The following is a 21,498-nucleotide window of genomic DNA, read 5'->3' as shown; positions in this document are numbered from 1 at the left end:
TGCACCACGCCAAAGCCTGGCCCGAACCTCCCCCGGTGTCTCCCGCTACAAGTCGCGGAGACGCCGATTGCAACAGACCGGTCCAGAAGGCGTTGCCTAACCCACGTCTCTCAGCGGCTGGACAAGCGCAGGATTCACCCACCCTACGGCTCCTACACACCATCTAATCGGACGTCTTCTCCCTTTTCTGCAGTGATTTCATTGAAAGTTAACCGCTGTTCGACAGTTATTTGGTCCGGCTCCAACAAGGCTGCACAATTACTGTTACCACTGTTTGAAATAAGCAAACAAAACTACAGTGGTGGAGAGATCGCACATAACATGTACAAATACAGGTGCCTGCATTGGCGTAGGCTGTTCATATACGCTGCTCTCTTGGCGGTATATAAACACTGGCATCTGCTTCAAATGTTTGTCACCTCTATCAACAGCCCAAGAAGAACCCTTCAAAAATACAATTTGTTAATAGGCTAATCATTATTGGAGCAAAGGAAGATGGTATGCAAGTCAAGGAGGTCAGGGTGAATGGAGGTGTCAACAAAACTGACTTTGTTCTTTTTAAATAGTTACCATAATTGTTGCCTAATTGGCGGTTTAGGCTTCTGTGTCAATTTGACGTCATAGCTGACAGCAACAGCCCTACGCAGACCCTAATGGCGTAGACCAGAGGTCTTCAGCAGGGGGTCCACGACCCCTAGGGCGTCCGCGGAGGTACTGGGGCGTTTACCTCGCTCCGGCCTCAGTAGATAGAGCGGGTTGTCCACAAACCAGAGGGTTAGCGGTTCCATCCCCAGAATGTGCCACATGCCAAAGTGTCCTTGAGCAAGACACTGAACCCCCAGTTGCTCCCAGTGCGTGGCACTGGTGTGTGAATGTGTGTGCGTTTCTGTGAGCGAATGGGTAGATGTGTCTGTGACTGTAAAGCGCTTTGAGTAACAACAGGTAGACTAGCGCTATATAAAAGCAAGGTCATTTTCCATTTACTGCAGGGGGTTCGCGAAAAATACACATATACATAAGTAGGGGGTCCCCGCTCCATCTTTCCATCAGTTTGGGGGTACTTGGCCTGGAAAACGTTGAAACCCCTGGCGTAGACTGACGTGCACCTCCACAGAAATGTAACTACGCGTCAACGCAGACGGCGAGAGCTGTGATTGGTCCGCTTGGTAGTAGCGTGTTTCCGCAGTTTTTGAATTGATTGTTTTGGATCAATAAAGATGGAACACATGGAGGAAAGGTTAACTGAGGAGGTTCAGCGAAACAAACATTTGCACGACTCGTCTTTCAGTCGCTATTTTTTAAAGTGAAGCAGGAAGCAGAAAGTGAAGCAGGAAGTAGAAACAAAAATGAACCCAACTGGCAAAAAAGACAGCGCAGAGTAGTGTTTGGGTGGCGTTGTTGCAGAGCGAGCCAGACTGACGATCGCACAAGTATAAATGGCTCGCACCGGTGTAGGCTACGTACGTAGGTTACGCCGTCTTAAGTCCACCAGTTTTGTGAAGTAGCGATTTTAAACCAAAACCCTCATGCATCCCTGGCCTGAGTTTGGCTTAATCTAATCTGCAATGTGTCTCTGAAGCTAATCAAATTTTTTGTTTCCTCCACAAAATTATCACATCATAAAATCCAGGCATGAAGATATTTGTTGCATTTTAGGGTTGCGACTCCTCGTGTCACGACCATTGTGCGAAATCATTCCAACTGGCACGAGGCAGATGCACATGCTCGTAACATTTTGCGCCCAAGCATTGCATTTTGCAGCTCGGGATGAGAAATTACATCAAGTGACAGGTGGCACGGCTGCATTGATCCACTTCATATGAGTCGTGTGTCAGCACGATGACCTGGTTAGAAAACTTTGGCGAGGGATAAACATTGTCGTGCTGCCAGAACAAACCTGGCCCCTCTTTTACTAGCAGGTCTGGTCAGCTGTGAGCGGCACACTTCAAAATACAACTATTGAGTTAATTTGTTCCTGAATGGCAACACGGAGTCTTGATCACACAGTAGTAAAAGCTACATGTAAGCTTGAATAGGACTTGAACTGGAGTCCAGCCAATAGTTCCAGTGGGAAGATAGAAGAAGGAACGCCGGGCGACTAGGGGCTGTGGGAGTTGGAAATGAGTTCCCTGTTAGTGTTTTTTGCAAAGCACCATATGTGCAATGTCCAGCAGAGTGTTAATGAAGAGGCCGGAGTGAGGTAAAGCCGAGCTGGAATCACAGCTGAAATAAATTCCCCTGCAGCTCTGAGAGAGGGGCCTCTGTGTGCGTACAGGTGCACAGTTACCGTGTTTTTCTAGAGATCACTCGCTTTCTAGTGTATGAACATGATTGTTGGACATGAATTCATTAGCGCTCTACTGGATGCTGCTAATTTGTCCAAAGCCTGCAGCCTAATTAGTGTTCAGAAAAGCATGTTTAGCCTATTTGAAGGGCAAAACTATAACATTATGTGGAAGAGGTGCAGAGCAATTGTAGAGAAATTGCTATGGATGGATTCACAAAGTGGAACGCCACTGATAATATGGCGTGTTTTGATGCTGCATCGTTCAGCCTACATGCGTGCGACACCTGTTTGAGTGGATCATTTGGATTTGATGAGACATTCAGTCTGTTTATGCCTCGTTGTGTTAGCTGGACCGTGTAACCCTTTATATCTGCCTTAACAATCGGGCATGGCTGGCCTCTTATTGTAGAAAATCTGACGGTGGCATGTATCCATCAGAGAGCAATTTTTGTGGATCCATCCCTTGTCAGCTGTTGATAATTGCAAATAGATAGAAAGTTGCCGGAAACAAATCCGCAGTTTTGTCTTGAAACAGATAAAGTATTATACCAGTACATCTGTTAGTATATCTGATAGCTGTTCTTCCAAAAAAGTAGAGGTATCATTAGATTTTTTTTAAGAATACACAATGCGTGACATTTAAATATCAATACAGAAAAACTGATTTTCTTGAGAACACTATCAATGTTTAATGCAATATCCTAATTTTGCAATAATTCATAGATCATATGTGATTATTCTTGCACATTCAAAGGTCTAATACCTCTTTTAGGTAATATCAAAGCCCTAAATTTGATCTGTTTTCCACATCCATGCATGCCATTTCCTCTAAGAGAGTACTGTGCTTTTACACACTCATTGACCCGGTATTGTTTCGCAGGCTGGGATGATCCGGACCGACGCAGATGAGTACTTCATCGAGCCGCTGGAGAAAGGTACCCAGGAGCTGGAGGACCAGGGCAGAGTCCACGTCGTTTACCGCAGGTCGGCCCTGCTCCAGGCTCCGTCCGACATCTCTGTGGACTACCAGCTGCAAGGTAAGATGCACAACCGTGCTGTTGGCTGCTGCTTTTGCTCACTATGTGGTTTTGAAATGTGGGGATTGAAAGGATGCATACAGACAGGTTTTTGGGAGAAATTGAAGAGCAGAGAACAAATAGCATACAGAAAGCACAAATCACGACAAAATTATCATTTATTTATTCGAATTGAGAGCACTGACCAAGGCATTAGCGGAATGTGTCCCTAGCTACTGACATGTCCTTTCCTCAGTCTGATCACCAGAACGCTGTCCTGTACAGGTTGTCTAAACAGCGCTTTATCTGATATTGCAACTTCAATAGCAGACAGTGCCTTTCACCGCTACAATCACAATAACTGAATTACTGCTTTTCTGATATTTCTATTCACACAAAAACAACAATTACAACTCTCAATCATGTTTTTATTTTTATTTTTTTGCGTGACTAGACTCGAGAATAATTCTCATTGTCTAAAATTCCCCCTGCACCTTTTTTTTTTAATCTATCTTCTCAGATCTAAAAACTTCTTCATGTACCTGACAATATTAATACTCGGAGTTTGCATCAGAAGGTTTGAAGGACGCAGACAATTGATGTTGAGAGAGACACTGTTCGTCGATTAAAAAAACCGTGATTTTTTTCCACACAAATCGCTTTTCAAACACAAGCTGCTGCTTCTACTTATTTTTCTTAATTCTAAAGGCTGCAACAGCTTGTCCTAAATGCTGTGTTTGTCCTCTATTTATACCAAACTTATGTCTCCAAACTGAAGATGGAAAATGTAATGCCTGAGTTCCACTGTGAAGGAGCACAAACTATGCCAAGGAAAGATGATGAATCCGGTCGATCGCTGTGTGTTTAAGAACAATTAAACCCGTTGTTTTCAAATGATCAGTTGTCAGGTGAAGGAAATGTAAATGTATTTACACCGATCAGATGTAACATTAAAACCACTGACAGGAGAAATAAATAACGCTGACCATCTTTTTGACAATTCACTGTTCTGCTGGGGAACTTTTGAACCTGGCACTCATTGGTGTGGATGTTACTTAGACATGTACCATGACAACAGATGTAGTATGGAGCTCCACAGGTCGGAAACACACAACTCCAGGCCAGAGACACCCACAAGAAGATGTAGGAGGAGGGGAGGGGGAGAGATAATGTGTTAACGTGCTATACAGTAGTACCACAGAATTGCATGGGTAGTAAATAGGGAAGAAATTGGAAAAGAAATTAGAGGATAGGAGCTTGGTGCCAGAGAAAAGAAATTAGAAGACAGGAGCTCGGTGCCAGAGAAAAGGAATTAGAGGACAGGAGCTCGGTGCCAGAGAAAAGAAATTAGAGGAAAGGAGCTCGGTGCCAGAGAAAAGGAATTAGAGGATAGGAGCTTGGTGCCAGAGAAAAGAAATTAGAGGACAGGAGCTCGATGCCAGAGAAAAGGAATTAGAGGATAGGAGCTTGGTGCCAGAGAAAAGAAATTAGAGGACAGGAGCTCGATGCCAGAGAAAAGGAATTAGAGGATAGGAGCATGGTGCCAGAGAAAAGAAATTAGAGGACAGGAGCTCGGTGCCAGAGAAAAGAAATTAGAGGACAGGAGCTTGATGCCAGAGAAAAGAAATTAGAGGACAGGAGCTCGATGCCAGAGAAAAGAAATTAGAGGACAGGAGCTCGGTGCTTGAGAGAAGAGAGTAGAGGACATGTGCTCAGTGCATCGTCCCGCAGCTACCCAGGCCTATTGCAGCACAAGTAAGGGATGGTTCAGTCAAACCAGCCCCAACTACAAGTTTTATCGAAAAGGAAAGTCTTAAGCCTCACCTTAAAAGTAGAGAACCCAAACTGGGAGCTGGTTCCACAGGAGAAGAGCCTGATAGCTGAAGGCTCCTCCCATTCTACTTTTTGAAATTCAAATAAGCTTGCACTTTGAGATCCAAGTGATCTGTTGGGATGCTGTGGTACAATGAGGTCTTTAAGATACGATGGAGCCAGGCCTTTAAGTACGTTGTATGCAAGTAATAGGATTTTAAATTGTATTCTAGATTTTAAAGGGATGAATGAATGTCAATGCTCTTGCTGCAGCATTGTGAATCAATTGGAGGCCTTTTAAAGAGCTATTTGGACAGCCAGACAGTAATGAATTACAGTAATCCAGCCTGAAAGGCCCAAATGCTTGAACTAGTTTTTCAGCATCACTCTGAGACAGGATGCTGCTAATTTTGACAATATTACGCAGGTGAAAGAAGGCAGTCCTGCTGTTTAATGTGCCAAGCCCAATGTTGCTCCATCTGGCTTTGGCTGTGGTGTAAACAGACTTGAAATACTGGTTTCGGGCCAGACACAACATGCATATGTATGCCGCCTGAATGCTCACCCCTGTCATGGTCGTATTAATATCCGAACCGAGCTTCTGACCAGCTCACAAACTATTGCATTCCCTTTGACATTTCTCACACAAACAATCTGCAAGTGGGGATATTTGACCTGATTGCTGTAATGGAAATCGTTTTCACTTCTGACCTCTTGCTCACCGAAACCTTCGGAAGGAAGAAGTCAGCCCAACAGAAGAGCAAATTATGTGTGGGGGAATCAGCTGCTCAATTTCTAATTCCAAAACCACATTTTTACCCCGAGCCGGCTGGCACACACGCTGCAACTCCTGAATGAATATTTAATTGCCTGGAAGTTTTGTGAAATCCCAAAGAGAGTTTTGGGTCGGTGCTGGCAGAAGTTGTAATCGTATGTTCTTTATTTAATACATTAAGGAGTATCTTTAATTCATGAGTATGAATTGGCGGAAAAACATAATTGACCCAGCTGCTAAAAGTTCATGTCTTAAAATAACTCCAGAACTTGTGGATGCTAATGCTTATATGTGTGAAACAGTAATGTGCTTAATAGAACATAGAACGCAGATATTAAAAAGTAAACAGAATACACTAATACATATTTAAAAGGTTTAAATGAATCAACAGTCTGGGAAATAATTGAAATTCGAAAGGTATCTCATTAATGTGAAATGTTGGAATGTACTTTCTTGCAGGACACTGCTTGAACCACAGCTTTTATTCTCTCCTGATTTTTCAGTCTTGTTAGAATTTGGCTGCCTTGAAAAGGAAGGTATTACCAGCTCCTCATAAATGGAAAGACCACCACCATAAATGTAATAATTCTCAGGTAATTACTTGAGTCATGAGGATCATTTTGTAATGAATAAGCTGAATTCTAAAACTGAGCTTTATTAATAGTTTAAATAGCTATCATTTATTCATCTCTGATTCACATGTTGTCCTTCCTTTTGTGTGTCAGACACAATTAATTCATATTCATGCACATGGGTTTTAGTTATTTAGTTTAGAATGGAAGTAAATATTTCACACACTATTTTACATTCACACATTCAGCATTTTAAATGTCACGCTCATTTAAGTTTAATTTGGTAGCTCTGTTGAATGTGTACGAGCTTCCTGCTGAGAGTTCTGGATCAATCTTCTGATCAATAGCAGACAGCAGGGATCCATCAGGAGAGATGAGGAAAACCCTTACATGCCCAAGCAGTATGCCACAAATTTCTCTACAACTGAACGATTGAAAAATGCTGGGAAGCCCTTGGACCTGGCATTCATTACTTATAGGCGATTTATACTTTTGCGTCAATCTGGCTGACGCAATCTGGCTGCTTCTCCATCTCCGGAATTTTCAAATCAATTGTTCTGGATCAATAAAGATGGAACACATCGAGGAAAGGTTAACTGAGGAGGTTCGGAGATACAAACATTTGTACGACACGTCTTTGGCGAAATTTCGGCGAAAGTTTCAGTCTCCATTGTTGAAACTGAAGCAGGAAATAGAAACAAAAATGAACCCGACTGGCAAAAAAGATACAGCGCCGACTTGTTTGGGTGGCGTTTTTAGAGAGCGAGGCAGACTGACAAACGCACAAGCATAAATGGCTCGCACCGGCGTAGGCTACGTACGTAGGTTACGGCGTCTATGTCCCACATTACTCTAAATGAGCCTTTAGTCATGTATCACCCACCTAGACCAGACCAGGCACCCCCACCCCATAGCAATGACGCTCCTTGATAGCAGCAGCCATCCCCAGCAGGATGCAGCCTGACACAGACATGTACAAAAACACTACAAAGTGTTGGCCTGGCCTCCAAATTCACTAGATCCCAAACTGATCAAGTATCTGTGGGATGGTCCAGACACCACACGGCCCATGTCCATTCTCTGATGAGTCACAACAGTTCTGCAGGCACAAGGAACAATACTAGGAAGGTGGTCATAATGTTATGCCTGATCGGTCTGGTCTAAGTGAGAGCTACATCGGTGTATGGTGCAGTTTTAAAACTGATCCCTACCAAAAAGTTCTTTGTTGCCCAGACTGAGGACACTTCCTTGGCTTCAGTAGTTAATGTGAGGAGTTACCGTGTGCAGCTTTTCAATCGTACATTGCACTAAAGCAATCTTACAAAGAAGTGAAACGTGACAGATAAAAACTAAAGGGTTAACATTGGCCCTGAAAGGTGCTGTGGAACATTATTGGAACTGTATGGCAGAGGCATCACAGCCGTTTGAATCTTGGCTGCACTCATCTCATGAGGTATGTTGGTGTTGATTGGATTTCATACCTTGAGCCAGGCTTGTCTCTGTCATGTCCTGTGACCGGAGGATTAGACGATTGATTTTTTTCAGACTCACGGTGAGTGACGGCAGTGGATGAGTAATTTCTCCTGCTTTCTGAACTACCAAAGAAAATGTAGGAATTACTCATCCACTGCCATCACTCACACAGAGAGTCAGGGAAAGTCTGGAGTAGTTTTGGAGAGAGAAAAAATGCGGAGAAATCTATCTTACCTATCTTTTCCTGATACAGGGAACATTTTAAAACTTTTCCTTTTGATAGCTCGGCGTGTCTAATATCTACAATCCCAGGACAGTCTTTGAATCCATGTGTTGCTTTTCTTCACATCTTGTGTATTTAAAGGATCCAACACTTTATTGATTTCACATTTGAAGAGTTGAAAGTACGCTTGTGTACAGACATGACCTTTAATATTGATCATGGAGTAGACAAGGTAGAAATGAATGATGTGTTTTTTTTTTTTATTTCATACAGAGATACACTATATTGCCAAAGGTATTCGCTCATCTGCCTTTACACGCGTATGAACTTAAGTGACGTCCCATTCTTAATCCATAGGGAGTAATATGACGTCGGCCTGCCCTTTGCAGCTAGAACAGCTTCAACTCTTCTGGGAAGGCTTTCTTCAAGGTTTAGGAGTGTGTTTATGGGAGTTTTTGACCGTTCTTCCAGAAGCACATTTGTGAGGTCAGACACTGATGTTGGAGTAGAAGGCCTGGCTCACAGTCTTCGCTCTAATACATCTCAAACGTGCTCTATCGGGTTGAGGTCATGACTCTGTGCAGGCCAGTCAAGTTCTTCCACACCAAACTTGCTCATCCATGTCTTTATGGACCTTGCTTTGTGCACTGGTTGGAACAGGTAGGGGTCATCCCCAAACTGTTCCCACAAAGTTGGGAGCATGGAATCGTCCAACATCTCTTGGTATGCTGAAGCATTCAGAGTTCCTTTCACTGGAACCAAGGGGCCAAGCCCAGCTCCTGAGAAACAACCCCACACCATAATTCACCAAACTTCACCCTTGGCACAATGCAGTCAGACAAGTACCGTTCTCCTGGCAACCACCAAACCCAGATTCGTCCATCAGATTGCCAGACGGAGAAGCGTGATTCATCATTCCAGAGAACATGTCTCCACTGCTCTAGAGTCCAGTGGCAGCGTGCTTTACACCACTGCATCCGACGCTTTGCAATGCTCTTGGTGATGTATGGCTTGGATGCAGCTGCTCGGCCATGGAAACCCATTCCATGAAGCTCTCTATGCACCGTCCTTGAGCGAATCTGAAGGCCACATGAAGTTTGGAGGTCTGCAGAATGTTGGTGACCTCTGCGCACTATGAGCCTCAGCATCCACTCTGTCATTTCGAGTTGCTGTCGTTCCCAATCGCTTCCACTTTGTTATAATAATACCACAGACAGTTGACTGTGGAATATTAAGTAGCGAGGAAACTGGACTTGTTGCACAGGTGGCATCCTATCACAGTACCGCGCTGGAATTCACTGAGCTCCTGAGAGCGACACATTCTTTTACAAATGTTTGTAGAAGCAGTCTGCATGCCTAGGTGCTTGATTTTATACACCTGTGACCATGGAAGTGATTGGAACAACTGAATTCAATTATTTGGATGGGTGAGTGAATACTTTTGGCAATGTAGTGTACTTTGAGCTATTTGTGAAGACATACAGCAGGAAGTGGTAGTATTCCTGCTGGCAACGAGAGTCAAAATCCTCTGTAAAAAGTGAGAGTGTGAGGGGGGAGGCTTAAAAAAGTGTCGCTTACCACCCCCCTGATCTCAGCAGTGGGTGCAGTTAAGGCTTCGGTTGTAGCACCTCTTATTTCCTGTTGTTCTGGCCTCAACTGATGATATAAGCGTGTGAACTGAAAACAGCCCACGCGTTAAAACAATGCAAGGTCGTGCTCATGTTGTGTAAGGATCCAGTTACATGATGAATATGTTACTCTGTATTGTCCTCAAGTAAATTGCAGAATCAGCATTTTTATTTTGTTATGGAATAACCTACCACAAATGTGTCCCCCGGGTGACATTGTGTCGCGCTGGACCAAAGGTTGACTGGAATGACCCTGCATTGGCGGGAATGCTGCGTCGACACACTGGCTCCATTAGATGAACACGAGGGCCGCATTCCTCATGGATTCAGTTTTCCCTAGATACTACAGACGAAAAAGATGAAACCGTGATTCAACAAGAGCAGTATAATTTCCCGCATCTGTACGGATGTTTCATTTGAGTATAATATTAAAATCACACTCAAAGTTAAAAAGCAATTTCCTTGAATTTCCCTGGGTGTGATTATGAGAGAATTGAAAGAAGGTGTTTCTAAGGGTTCTGAATATTTATTAAATGGGAAATTTCATCATATAAAATCAAATCTACACAATAAAGTGTGCAAAAATCATCAAGGAGTCTGAATAATTTCTGAATTCATTGTACTGTATATTATACAACACACTGTGATAAGTAGGACACTGCTGCTAGAGGTAATGATAGACATGAGAAGGCTTAGAGAACAAAAGCAATCTCAATTTGTGCATTGAAAATGTCTCAGGGTGAACAAAGGGAAGATCCTTTCATGGTCTCATTTAATTTTGACATAAAATAAACCAAAAACAAAACTTGCGAGAAAGTTCAGTTCTCCCCATGTGGTTCAAATCAAACTAAATAAGCTGTAGGCGTAATCACAGTCTGTCACAATCACTGCTGGCCAGAACAGAAGCGGGGCAAAATGGTACAGCTCTCGATGATTCAGTCACACCCAACTCTTCTCTGGGCTGCTTTGTATGCTTCTGTGCAGGTGGAAGCCGTGGTTGCAGGCATTGAAGCTACTGGGTTGTCCGTACACGAATGACAGGTCCAAAAAAGGTTTCCCAGCAGAACACTGAATTGTCACGAGATGGTCAATGTTATTCACATCGCCTGTCAGTGGTTTTAATGTTGTGGCTGATCGGTGTACATATTATTTTCCCACTGAGATTAAGAACCTCTTTATCAAGGGAGTCCTGGCCAAGATAGGCAGCAGCAAATGCAGAACACAATTGCAAAATGATGCATATTGTGGAGTCAGCCCCTCAGTTTGGTTTTAAAAGAGCTCCATGTAATTAGGTAGTTTCCAGTCATTCTGCAACATATTCCATGCAAAGGGTGCAGAGCGGACAAAAGCCCCTTTTCCCAATTCAGTATATGCAAATGGATCATCTCACCACACTGTTTTGTTGAGCTTTTTTTATATTCTGTGCATTTGTTTTTGTGCAAGGTGCAGTTTTTTATTCGGTGCTTTGCAAAAGTGTCAGATGAGGCCGAGTCTCTGCACGGCCTTTCAAGTTCATCCACGCAACTGATTTGGCTTTGTGCAAGATTTCAAGGGGTCAGAAACAAAGACAAACTGCTGCCACAAAGTAGGAAGCAGGGGGGTGTCGCACACTTTAAACCATGAATCATAACACTGAAAACCGTTTCCTCTAATACTGATAAAGTCACCACGGCTGTGGGAATCCGCGCCTCGCCTATAACAAAAGATTATCCTGTTGTTTATGGAGCGGGGGTATGAATAAATAACTCTCAACATCTTCGCTTCATTTCTCAGTTTTGACAATGCAGCTTGTAGTAACGGGATTCCGGGGACACTCCTGCAAGTAAAACAGCCGTGAGCATTTTCTGTTTTCCTATTAAACAAAATTCTGTGATACGAGATGCCAAAGAAAGCAAATGAAAGCCAGAGGATTACACGGAGAAAGGTGCTAATAATCGTCCAGAACACTGTTTCTTTACAGAGCTCTGCTGGATCAACAGTTTGATTCTAGGAAGAGATTTGTAACTCTTGTGTTCATTTGACTGGTACTTTTAAAGAGTTGACCGATCATGCGGTCCCGTCAGGTTGTTCTTAGTCCACATTATTTTCTAAAACGTACACATTTTTGAAGGATACATTTAAAGTACGTTTGTGTCTGTATAATAAACAGCTTACCAGACTGAGAGCTGCAGAAGAGCTGCTTAATTGAACTTGTAGGGAGATTGTTTTCTCAACTGCTGGTTCCAAGGTCATGAACAGAGTTTGAGTCTCAGCCTTCGACCCTTTGGCTTTCAGCAGAGTGGCTGCATTTCCTGTCAGGCTCCTCTGTTTGCATGTGAATTGTACCACACATGCTCTAAGTGGATTGTGCATGAGAAAAGTAACTCAGGGGATAGAAATGCCTTGTACAAGTAAGTTAGATTATTTGTAGTGTTGAGAAAAAAGCAAATGCAATTTACTGTACTTGGACAATATTTCTCCATGCCAACTGAAAACATTCAGATCAGAAATTCCAACTTTCTGCCGCTTTGGAGCACTGAATCCGAAGAAGAAATCCCCCCCCCCAACTTTGTTGACAACACTAAAGTCATAGATGATGTATTGAACATTATTTCCCACACTGATTATGGCTCCGCTGTTTTGCTATCTCCCTGTTTCTCTTCCTCCTTGAAACTCATCACATCACCTGATATTTACCCAATGTGGACACGGTTTTTTATTCCAGATGAATGCTCAAATCAAGCATTTACACGTTCATGGTTATTGAGAGCTAATATTTCCCAGAACAGATTATCAAAGTTTGACGTCCCCACTTCCTTCCATTGGCCAAACTGATGCTAGTTTCCTGGGGATACGGGCGGCACCATCTTGCGACTTAGGAGCCACGTGGTGCTACGATATCGATGACCTGACCACACTTCCTCCAGCCTCACTCGCGTTTTCGTTTAATTTATACTACATTATATTAACTACCTAAAATGACAGAAACCATCCTTGAAAAAAAAAATTGATGTGTATTTTAGTGTTTTAGTTTGGCGCAAGTCCTATCCACTAACATGGAGGAATTAGAGCTTGTGACCTATAACACAAGGGAACAGAAAGTGAAGGCATCCGCGATGACAGAGAGTTAGTACCTAAACAAAATAAAACAGGAAATGCCCAAAACACAGAGACACAGTGAATTTTGACCAGGTGCTGCAGAGAGATCAGGCCAGTCTGTTCTGATTGAGGCGGTTGCCTGAGGCGTTTTTATTCAGAATCAGCTTTTATCCTGATTATTGACGTCTAAATTTTGCCTCTGAAATGAAAAGTCATAAAGGATTAGGCGAAATAGGCAGTTCCACGACTATGGTATCTTTAACACGGAAGAAAAGTTTCAAATAGAATCATATATAGGCATCCTCTCAACTTGTAAGGGAAGTTTAAGGAAAATTTAAATTTAAGGATGTTTATTTATAGTAAACATGGGGATGGAGAGATCCTCTGAAGGGTTGACCTGGTTAGAATGTGTATTATTGCCTACACATGTTCACATAGATTCTTTGCTGATGATTGCTTCCTGAGACAAAAGTAAGTAGAAATTTAAATTTGATAAAAGTTTAAAATTCCCATCCTGCAGACATCCTGCGAATACTGATGGTTCCCCCTGAGGAGTTGAAGAAACCAAACCAAACACTAGAGATGGTCTCTGTGGGAAGCCAAAGTCTGGAGTGAAAGTGACTCAGGTACAAACAAATGGAAATCGTGCCTGGAATCACAACGTGAATGGGGCCGATTGCGTCGCTGATTAATTGACGAGTCTGGTGGATCAGTATTGTCACAGCTCCCTCGGTTCTTCCTCTCGGTGGATGAGAAATCTCCAGGGTGTGCGCGTGTATGAAATAAGTCTACCAAGGACTTTCAATCCAACCACTTTTATTCAGGTTTCTGCTTCTATATGGTTGTTCCTCCTGAGACACTCGAGCATGAGTGATCCTCTGTGTGTTTGAAAAAGCCAATAAATCAGATTCTCTGAGCACTCGTGACGGGAGCAGGCTCATCTGGGGATTAGGCTTTCTGGCACTGTCACGTAACCTAAAGAAAATGTGTGCGTTTGTACAATGTCTTTTAGAAGAACCTTTTTGTCAGATCACGTGCTTGTCTTTCACAAATCTTTATATAGTAATACAGCTACAGCATCGCACAAGCAACAATTACAATAATCAATTTACCGTCTTTTTGACATAGTTCTGCAGTATTGTTGGGTGTATGTCTTCAAAAATATCTGGGAAAATCTGTGTATTACTGGCTTTTACGGGGTTTTGTAATAGTGATTGGCATGTGGAGCGGTGTAGTAATGTTATTTTCATTGCAATGATACAATACATCGCCTAGGCGTGCAACAAACCCCAAGAAGCACAAAATGTTAAGTGCTCAGTATATAAAGGATGGAACACAACTGCCACTGCATGTGGTCCACAAGTTGAAATGTAAAGACTGTGTTAGATGGACTCAAAGGCTGGCTTTGACCTGGCTCCCTTTATCACCTGATTTATATCCTAAATAAGTTGTCTAGAGCAGCTGGGAGGGATTTAAGCCTGTTCCACAGAACAAAACCTCTTCAGCTGTTGAGATGTTGTTGGGTTTCCTCACATGATCTGTTTGCTACAGGTCCTTCCACAATGTTTTTATTGGATTAAGGTCAAGACTTTGACTTTGCTATTCCAGAACATTAATTTTGTTCTTCTTCAACCATTCTTTGTGGAACGACTTGTGTGCTTGGGCTCATTGTCTTGCTGCATGGCCCAGTTTGTCTTAAGATTGAGCTCACCGACACAGATGTCCTGACATTTTATTTTAGAATTGATAGGAAACAAGGGCATTACCATCTCCATGTTTCATGTGTGGATATGAGGTTCTGATGCTGGAATGCAGTGTTGTTTCATATACAGACATGATAGATCTAATTTAAGCCAAACTTTTCTGCTTTGGTCAACAAAACCTCCTCTCAGACACAGCGCCGATAGTCTTCTGGCTTGACCATATGATGTTGATCAAACTGCAGACGGACAGAAATGTTCTTTTTGGAGAGCAGTGTCTTTGTCTTTGCCACTCTGCCCTGATGGTGGATTCGTGAACATTAATGTGAGAGAGGCCTTTAGCCGCTTAGAAGTTCCCCTGGGTTTCTTTGTGACCTCTCAGACTGTTATGGAGTGATCTTTGTTGGTAGACCACTCCTGTGGAGTGTAACGTCGTCTTAAATCTCCTCCATTTGTTCTCAATCTGTCTGACTGTGGATTTCTTGATTCCAAACTCTTTACAGATGGTTTTGTAACCTTTTCCAGCCTCACGAGAAACAACAACAATTTTTCCAAGCTCCTCAGAAAGCTCCTTTGTTCGTGCCATCATACTTCCACAAACATGTGTTGTGAATATCAGACTATAACAAATCCCTGGTTTTTGGTAAAAAATGTTGCACTGAATGACACCTGAGTCCCTTTGCACTGATTGGAAACGCTTACGAACAGATGGACTTTAATTTGGCACTGTAAATAGTCACTTCTCATACTCTAAATTCACATATACTATACCTCAACCACTCACAGAGTCAATCTCGCTAACAGATATGTGTGTTGGTGTGTGTGTGTGATCCCAGGGAAATGAAAATTACAGTGATAGCAACAAATGCCTGGATCCTGAGTGTGCCCGTGAGATCTGATCTCTTGTTATCTGGCTTGTTGCCCGTGTGAGAGATTCATCCTCTGCAACACTTGGATATTAGGTTCTATTTTCACGTGGTAGTGTAAATAGAGCAAGCAACTATTGAAAGGCCCCGGCCTGAAGTGCTGTGAGAGACTTTCACAGCTCAGTGAAGCTCGAGAAAATAAGTCTGTGGAGTGAAATTTCTTGAGGACGGATGCTAAGACTCGGTTATATCTCAGTCCAGAGAGGGGTTGTTACCATTTGTCATAGCTGGCTTCGTCTTCTCTGGCTAAATGTGTACGTTGTTTTCCTCAAAGAAGTGTCCTTTGTCCTTCAGGTGTAGGTGGACAGCTGAATCTTGGCCTGAAGAGCTGGCTCTCCTGTGTTGAGCATTGTGTTTGTGAATGGGTTGTTTTGTTTCCCCAATGCACAAGTCTGTACATTCCTCACTGGACGGGACAGCATAAACTACATTGCTCGGTCTTTTGCCTGGGTGTTTTGTCTTTGGGGTGAACAAGTTCCTGCTTCAGTTCTCCTAATTTACTCTGATACTCCAGCTACGTAGCGGATGTCATTGTTTCTCCTCTTGTTGGGGTCTTCCATCAGATCGTTCTGGGATATCTTTTCGAGTATTTGTTCGATGTGATTTTGTTCCTACTCCTTCACCGTCTGCCCTTGTGAGTACAGTCTGTGCTTGATGCTGTAGGGCTCTGATAACACCCAGTTTGTGTTTCAGTGGGGTCTGGGAATCAAATCACACTTCAATGTTGACCATATCCTAAAACATTTAAAAGAAAGGCAACTGGACTTGTAGAGTTTCTGGAAGACGTTTCATCCAAGTAGCTTCTTCAGTTCTAAAGGACTGGTGTTGAGGAGCTGAGGTTTAAATAGGAACATCTCAGGGTGTAGCCTATCAGAAACTTCCTCAAGATGCACAATGCAGTCTACAAAGACCAAACTATCTCCATGGACATCCTCTCATGTGAAGTTCATGATGCCGTCCACTGCACTGATGTGTTCGTTTATTCATTAATTTTCTGTAACTGCTTGTCTGGGGTGAGGTTTGTTCCATCGGCCAAGGCGTTGTCCTCCAGTTGTCTTTCCCTTACTACTCAGAAAATAAGCCGAGCTCTGGCAGAGACAAATAAATTAAGATAAACTCAGTGAGAAAACGAGATCCTTACGTTAAAGGCAAATGGTGATTTATAACCGTCTCCCAGACGTGTGAAGCAGAGTGGGGCCTGGCTGAGCGCGGAGGAATTTTGGTGAGCGGGCAGGAATGAAAAGCATTTAACGTAGGAAGACACAAAGAAGCACAAGAAAATAGTGTAATAAGCCTTCTTGCATTTGTCTTAAGAGGTGGTCAAGCTGGGGGAGAGGAGGGGGGTAAACGAAAAACTCGCTCAATGTAATTGCCAATGGAGGACAAGCTGGAATAAGACGTTTTCACCACCGCCAATCCACTTACTGATGTAATTATTACGGTAATCACTTCTACAGAGCCCAGCCCTGTAGTGCAGAGACAAATCTCAGTAGTATTTACTGCTGATAAAATACAAAACCCTTCTATATCTCCCCTTTAGACCTATACTCCACAGCCCAGTCCGGAGACAGGGTAGAAAATGTGCCGAGAATTCACTTCACTCTCCCGCTACAGCTGTTAGGAAATAGATTTGGAGATTGGGTCAGGTAATTACTTCATATGTTGCACTTCGGTTCCCTTTTGAATGCTGGCAAGTCTAGGCAGGGGGAAATGAATGACTTAAGCTGCATTGTGAATACGTGCAAGGCAAAGTAGGGCGCCACTATACACGAGCATGTGTGCTCAGCCAGTCCCTTCGTCTTGAAAGGGTTTCTGCAAGGTTCTCTCTTTTTTGCTTTTGTGTGGAGGTCCAACTTACACCACCTGGGCTCTTTTTTTTCTTTTTTTTCTCACCGCACATTTTAAATGCAGATGCTGTACTTCTGCTGTGAGAGGATCAACAAAGTCATTTCTGCTCTCCAACCCTCAGGATTCCTTTGATTTCCACAAGAAAGGGCTCTACAAAAGCTTCTCAAAGCCGTCAAGGCAGTGAAAGATGCCGTTTGACCATCTGTTTCCAGTAGAGGCAGACAGAAGATGTGCTTCATTTTCGTAGAAGAATTTTATGTCTGCCAAGAACGGATTTGAACATTTTGTCACTTGCTTGCTATCGGAAAAGATGGGCTCTCTGATACGGAGTCTGGACTCTAGTCACAATAAAGAGAATAGCTGTATGGATATCAGCCAAGTGGTTAGAGGCACCTGTCTGCGTGCTGCGCGCCATCTCCAGCTGCTTTAGTTGCGCTGCTCAGTGCTCATAAGAAGGTGACAGGTAGTTTTTTTTTTTTTATTACCACGTGTCATGTGGGATTTGCTGTAATCACCGTTTTGCAACTTGTTAAAAAATATCAACAGGCTCGCAATCATTCACAGAACCCAAACACAATCTCTTTTCATCAACACGACCAGTCTCAGCTGAATACACCTGTCTCCAAATGCACACCTTTCTTTAAAAAAAATTGTAATTGGCCAGACATGTGAAGGTGACAGGGGAGTCAGTCGTAATACGTCTCTTTTTAACTCTAAATAAAAGATGGGTATAGCCACACTGTTGTCACCAGCGCTTTGTGGATTATTGTTTTGAGGCCTTCTTTCTTTTTTCCTTAGTATTTCATGAGAATAAATGACAGTTTTGTAATGGGAGCCTGTTAGTAGCTGACAAGTTTTAGGTCTGGCACCTAGAAACAATCAGTGGTATTGCACTTTACACCACTTTCACAGTGGCTTTGCTATACAGACCTAGTGGCAGCATCTAATCTCTAATATACAGTCTACGCTACAACCCAATGCAACAACAGCAATGGCTTCCAAGAGAAAATATCTCTAAATATCCCATAACGCAACTCGAACGGTCGGTCATTGACATACAGTATGTGGTGTCACTGGTCAGGCCCAGGCCGTCACTTAGTTATCAAAGAACCAAGGGTTACATGATGTAACCTTAGGATGTTTAGGGTCTCAGCATTGTTTTGTTTAAATGGTACATTGTAGGATCCCTGTATATTTTTTAAACATGTATTTCTTTTGCTACTGTGACAGTTCCCCATCAATCCAGTAGCTTTTATCTCCATCTCCAGTAACAACTGAAAAGCAGGTGCAGTGAGACTTGAGCCGTCGCGCTGTGAACGCTCACAACAACTGGAAAATTTGAAATTTCTCCCTCGTATACACATTACGAAACAACATAAATTCTACTGAACACTAATGCGGGCACCTTGACGTTACAGGTACATTTTATTATGCTGTGACCCTGCCATCACGCTTGCCTTTTAATGTGAAAATCTGTTTAATTACACTCTCAATATTTAAATGAAATGTTCGAAAATGACCTTGTAGTCCTCACTTCTAAATCAAAACTCCTTAGTATTTCTTGTTCTCTCTATGAGTATATCATTACCTCAGATCACCAAACATTAGGATGGAGGATAACTCACAACTGCCTGTTTAAAGATCCACTAACAAAAGGTTATTCATTACAGCGCTACAGTGAGTCATGTTCCTCAGCTCCCCATCAGAATCCTCTTCACCGAGAGGATTCTGCAAACGGTCTTCAGGAGGGTAACAGAAGTCAGCTGCCAGCTGGTGTTTGTTTTGATTTAAATGTCCCCTTGTGAACTTTTGTTAACTGCATCGCATCATAAACCGTAGTATTCTGTTTGAATACATGCACGCCTATACTGTCGCGACTTTGCAAATAAATGCTATTTCCAACAATGGTTCTGCAGATTCGAGCACGCTTTTTTGTTATAACCCCAAAACAGTCGATGAACTTTTTTACGGTACTGAGCACTCCAAGAAAAAAGAAAAAAAAAGGTCTTCCAGCTAATTCGGCCCTGCTGTCTCCGCTGCACTGAGCTTTATTTAATGAATAGCTTGTGTTCTTGCGATAGCAGCAAATGAATTCTCAGAAGCTAATGGCTTTTGCTCATTTCACCCTCCGTCCTCTTGTAATTCCTCGCGCAGGAACCCTCCATAAGAAAAAGAAATAACACATGACAGAACTTCTTTTCCTCTTCAGACCTTATCGGGCTTGATGAGGGACTCATAAAAAAAAAGAAAAAAGAAAAAAAAAAGAAAAGGTACATCTGATTTAAATTGCCGAGATGAAAGGCGTGCGTTTTGTGAATCCGACCGTGTGGATGGGAGAGGCGTGTGCATAGAGATAGAGAAAGCAATTTACCTTAAGTAATTTGAAAACATTAAAGGTTATCAGGTGTTTAGCTGGCAATGTTAGTGAGAATGCCCACGCTAATATGATATAAATGGAAGTAATTTTCAGGATGTCAGAGGTGTAGTGGAAACACTCCATCCTCCTCATAGGTGTGTGTGTGTGGGATGCTTAAAAAGAAAAAAAAGAAAGAACGAGTTCATCATAAAAGCTTTAAAGTCTCAGAGTCCGTGCTCCTTAAAATGCAGACGTATAAAATGCACTGAATAGAAAACCAGCAACCGCTCGTCTTCAGCGTCACCTGCGAAGTGAATAGCTCGACTCAATAAACCCGAGCGTACTTCACCTGATATTTCTCCCCTTCCCTGTTTGCGTGAAGATCGGGAAGATATTTTCCACATTGCCTCACGCCTTCAGAAGTATGAACCCTGATGAGTTCTTTCCATTTGAAGCCTGGTGATAATTAGCGACTCCGGCCGAAGCCAAGAATCTGGAAGAGTGATGGAAAAGACCTTGGGAGCGTTGAGCAATATTTTCAATCGAGAAAGAGCTCGCTCGCGTTCCGTTCCGACTCGCCGTGCATCATCCAGTTGCTTCCCAAAAGTCACATGGCAGCTGGAACCGGCTCGCGAGCGTCTCTTTCTTCTTTCCGTGCAGTGTCTGGTTGCTAGAAAGAGCCAAATGCTTGGCATTCTTGTTGCTCGTTCTGATACTACGTCACTTTGCAGACCGATCAGGGGAAAAGGGAGGAAAGACGGGGCTGTGGTTTTTTAGCATTCCTGAGTGTTGTAACACTTTTCATTGCTCGACAAAATTCACTTCGCATTGTGTAAGAATCTGAGAGCTGCAATTACACCTCCCTAATGTCTGGAAATTACGCCATTCACATTAAAAAAGAAAAAGAAATAGCAGAGTACTGAAGTTGTGATTAAGTGCTGCTGCTGTAAAGTGCTGTTTGGAGGTAGTTTGTGAAGTGGAGGGTTTGTAGAGACTTCTTGGTTTTTCTTTTGGATTCGAAGTTATTTTAAAACTGCCTATGAAAGTTTGTGTCTAATCATATCGTACGTGATGCATATTTTTTAGTTTACTGTAAATATACACCGATCGGCCACAACATTATGACCACTGACAGGAGAAGTAAATAACATTGATCATCTTGTGACAATTCAGTGGTCTGCTGGGAAACTTTTGGACCTGGCATTCATTGGTGTGGATGTTACTTAGACATGTAGCACCCACCTAGACCAGACCAGGTACCCCCACCCCATAGCAATGACACTCCTTGATGGCAGCAGACATCCCCAGCAGGATGCAGCCTGACACAGACACACACACAAAAACACTTTAGGAACAACTAAAAAAAACATGAAGAACAGCACAAGGTGTTGACCTGGCCTCCAAATTCACTAGATCCCAAACTGATCAAGTATCTGTGGGATGATCCACAGAGGCCCCTCCCCTCAAAGCCCCCCCCCCCCCCCCCACTAACAACATTCTGTTGCCAGACACCACAGGACACCCTCAGAAGGCCCGTGTCTATTCACTGATGAGACATAACTGTTTTGGAGGCACAAGGGAGACCTACACAATATTAGGAAAGGTGGTTTTAATGTTGTGGCTGATGGTATGTAGTAATTAGATTTTTTTATCTATATATTTTTTGTTTACTACCCACCAACCAGTTTATTGATAACCCCTTTCATTCTGTTGCCCCTTCCCACTTGGCATTGGGTTTAATGTAAATTTACTATAGGTAAAGGCTATTACCTATAGTATATATTTTTTAAATAGACAGCCAAAA

At 42.8% G+C, this 21,498-nt stretch overlaps 1 protein-coding gene across 1 annotated transcript in view; it reads left to right on the top strand.

The window, feature by feature from the left end:
• Positions 1 to 21,498, top strand: part of adamts3 (ADAM metallopeptidase with thrombospondin type 1 motif, 3) — a gene marked incomplete at both ends in the record, with an annotated part of 157,505 nt that overhangs the window by 37,355 nt on the left and 98,652 nt on the right. The window contains one exon of the mRNA XM_084551984.1: positions 3,168 to 3,324. Within this exon, the coding sequence (XP_084408110.1) occupies positions 3,168 to 3,324 (157 nt within the window). The remainder of the gene's footprint in view (positions 1 to 3,167; positions 3,325 to 21,498) is intronic.

This window comes from Chelon labrosus (assembly GCF_963514085.1).
Source record: "Chelon labrosus genome assembly, chromosome: 9".
NCBI lineage: Eukaryota > Metazoa > Chordata > Actinopteri > Mugiliformes > Mugilidae > Chelon > Chelon labrosus.
Note: the sequence above shows the minus strand (reverse complement) of the source record. Positions and strands in the feature narration are given on the sequence as shown.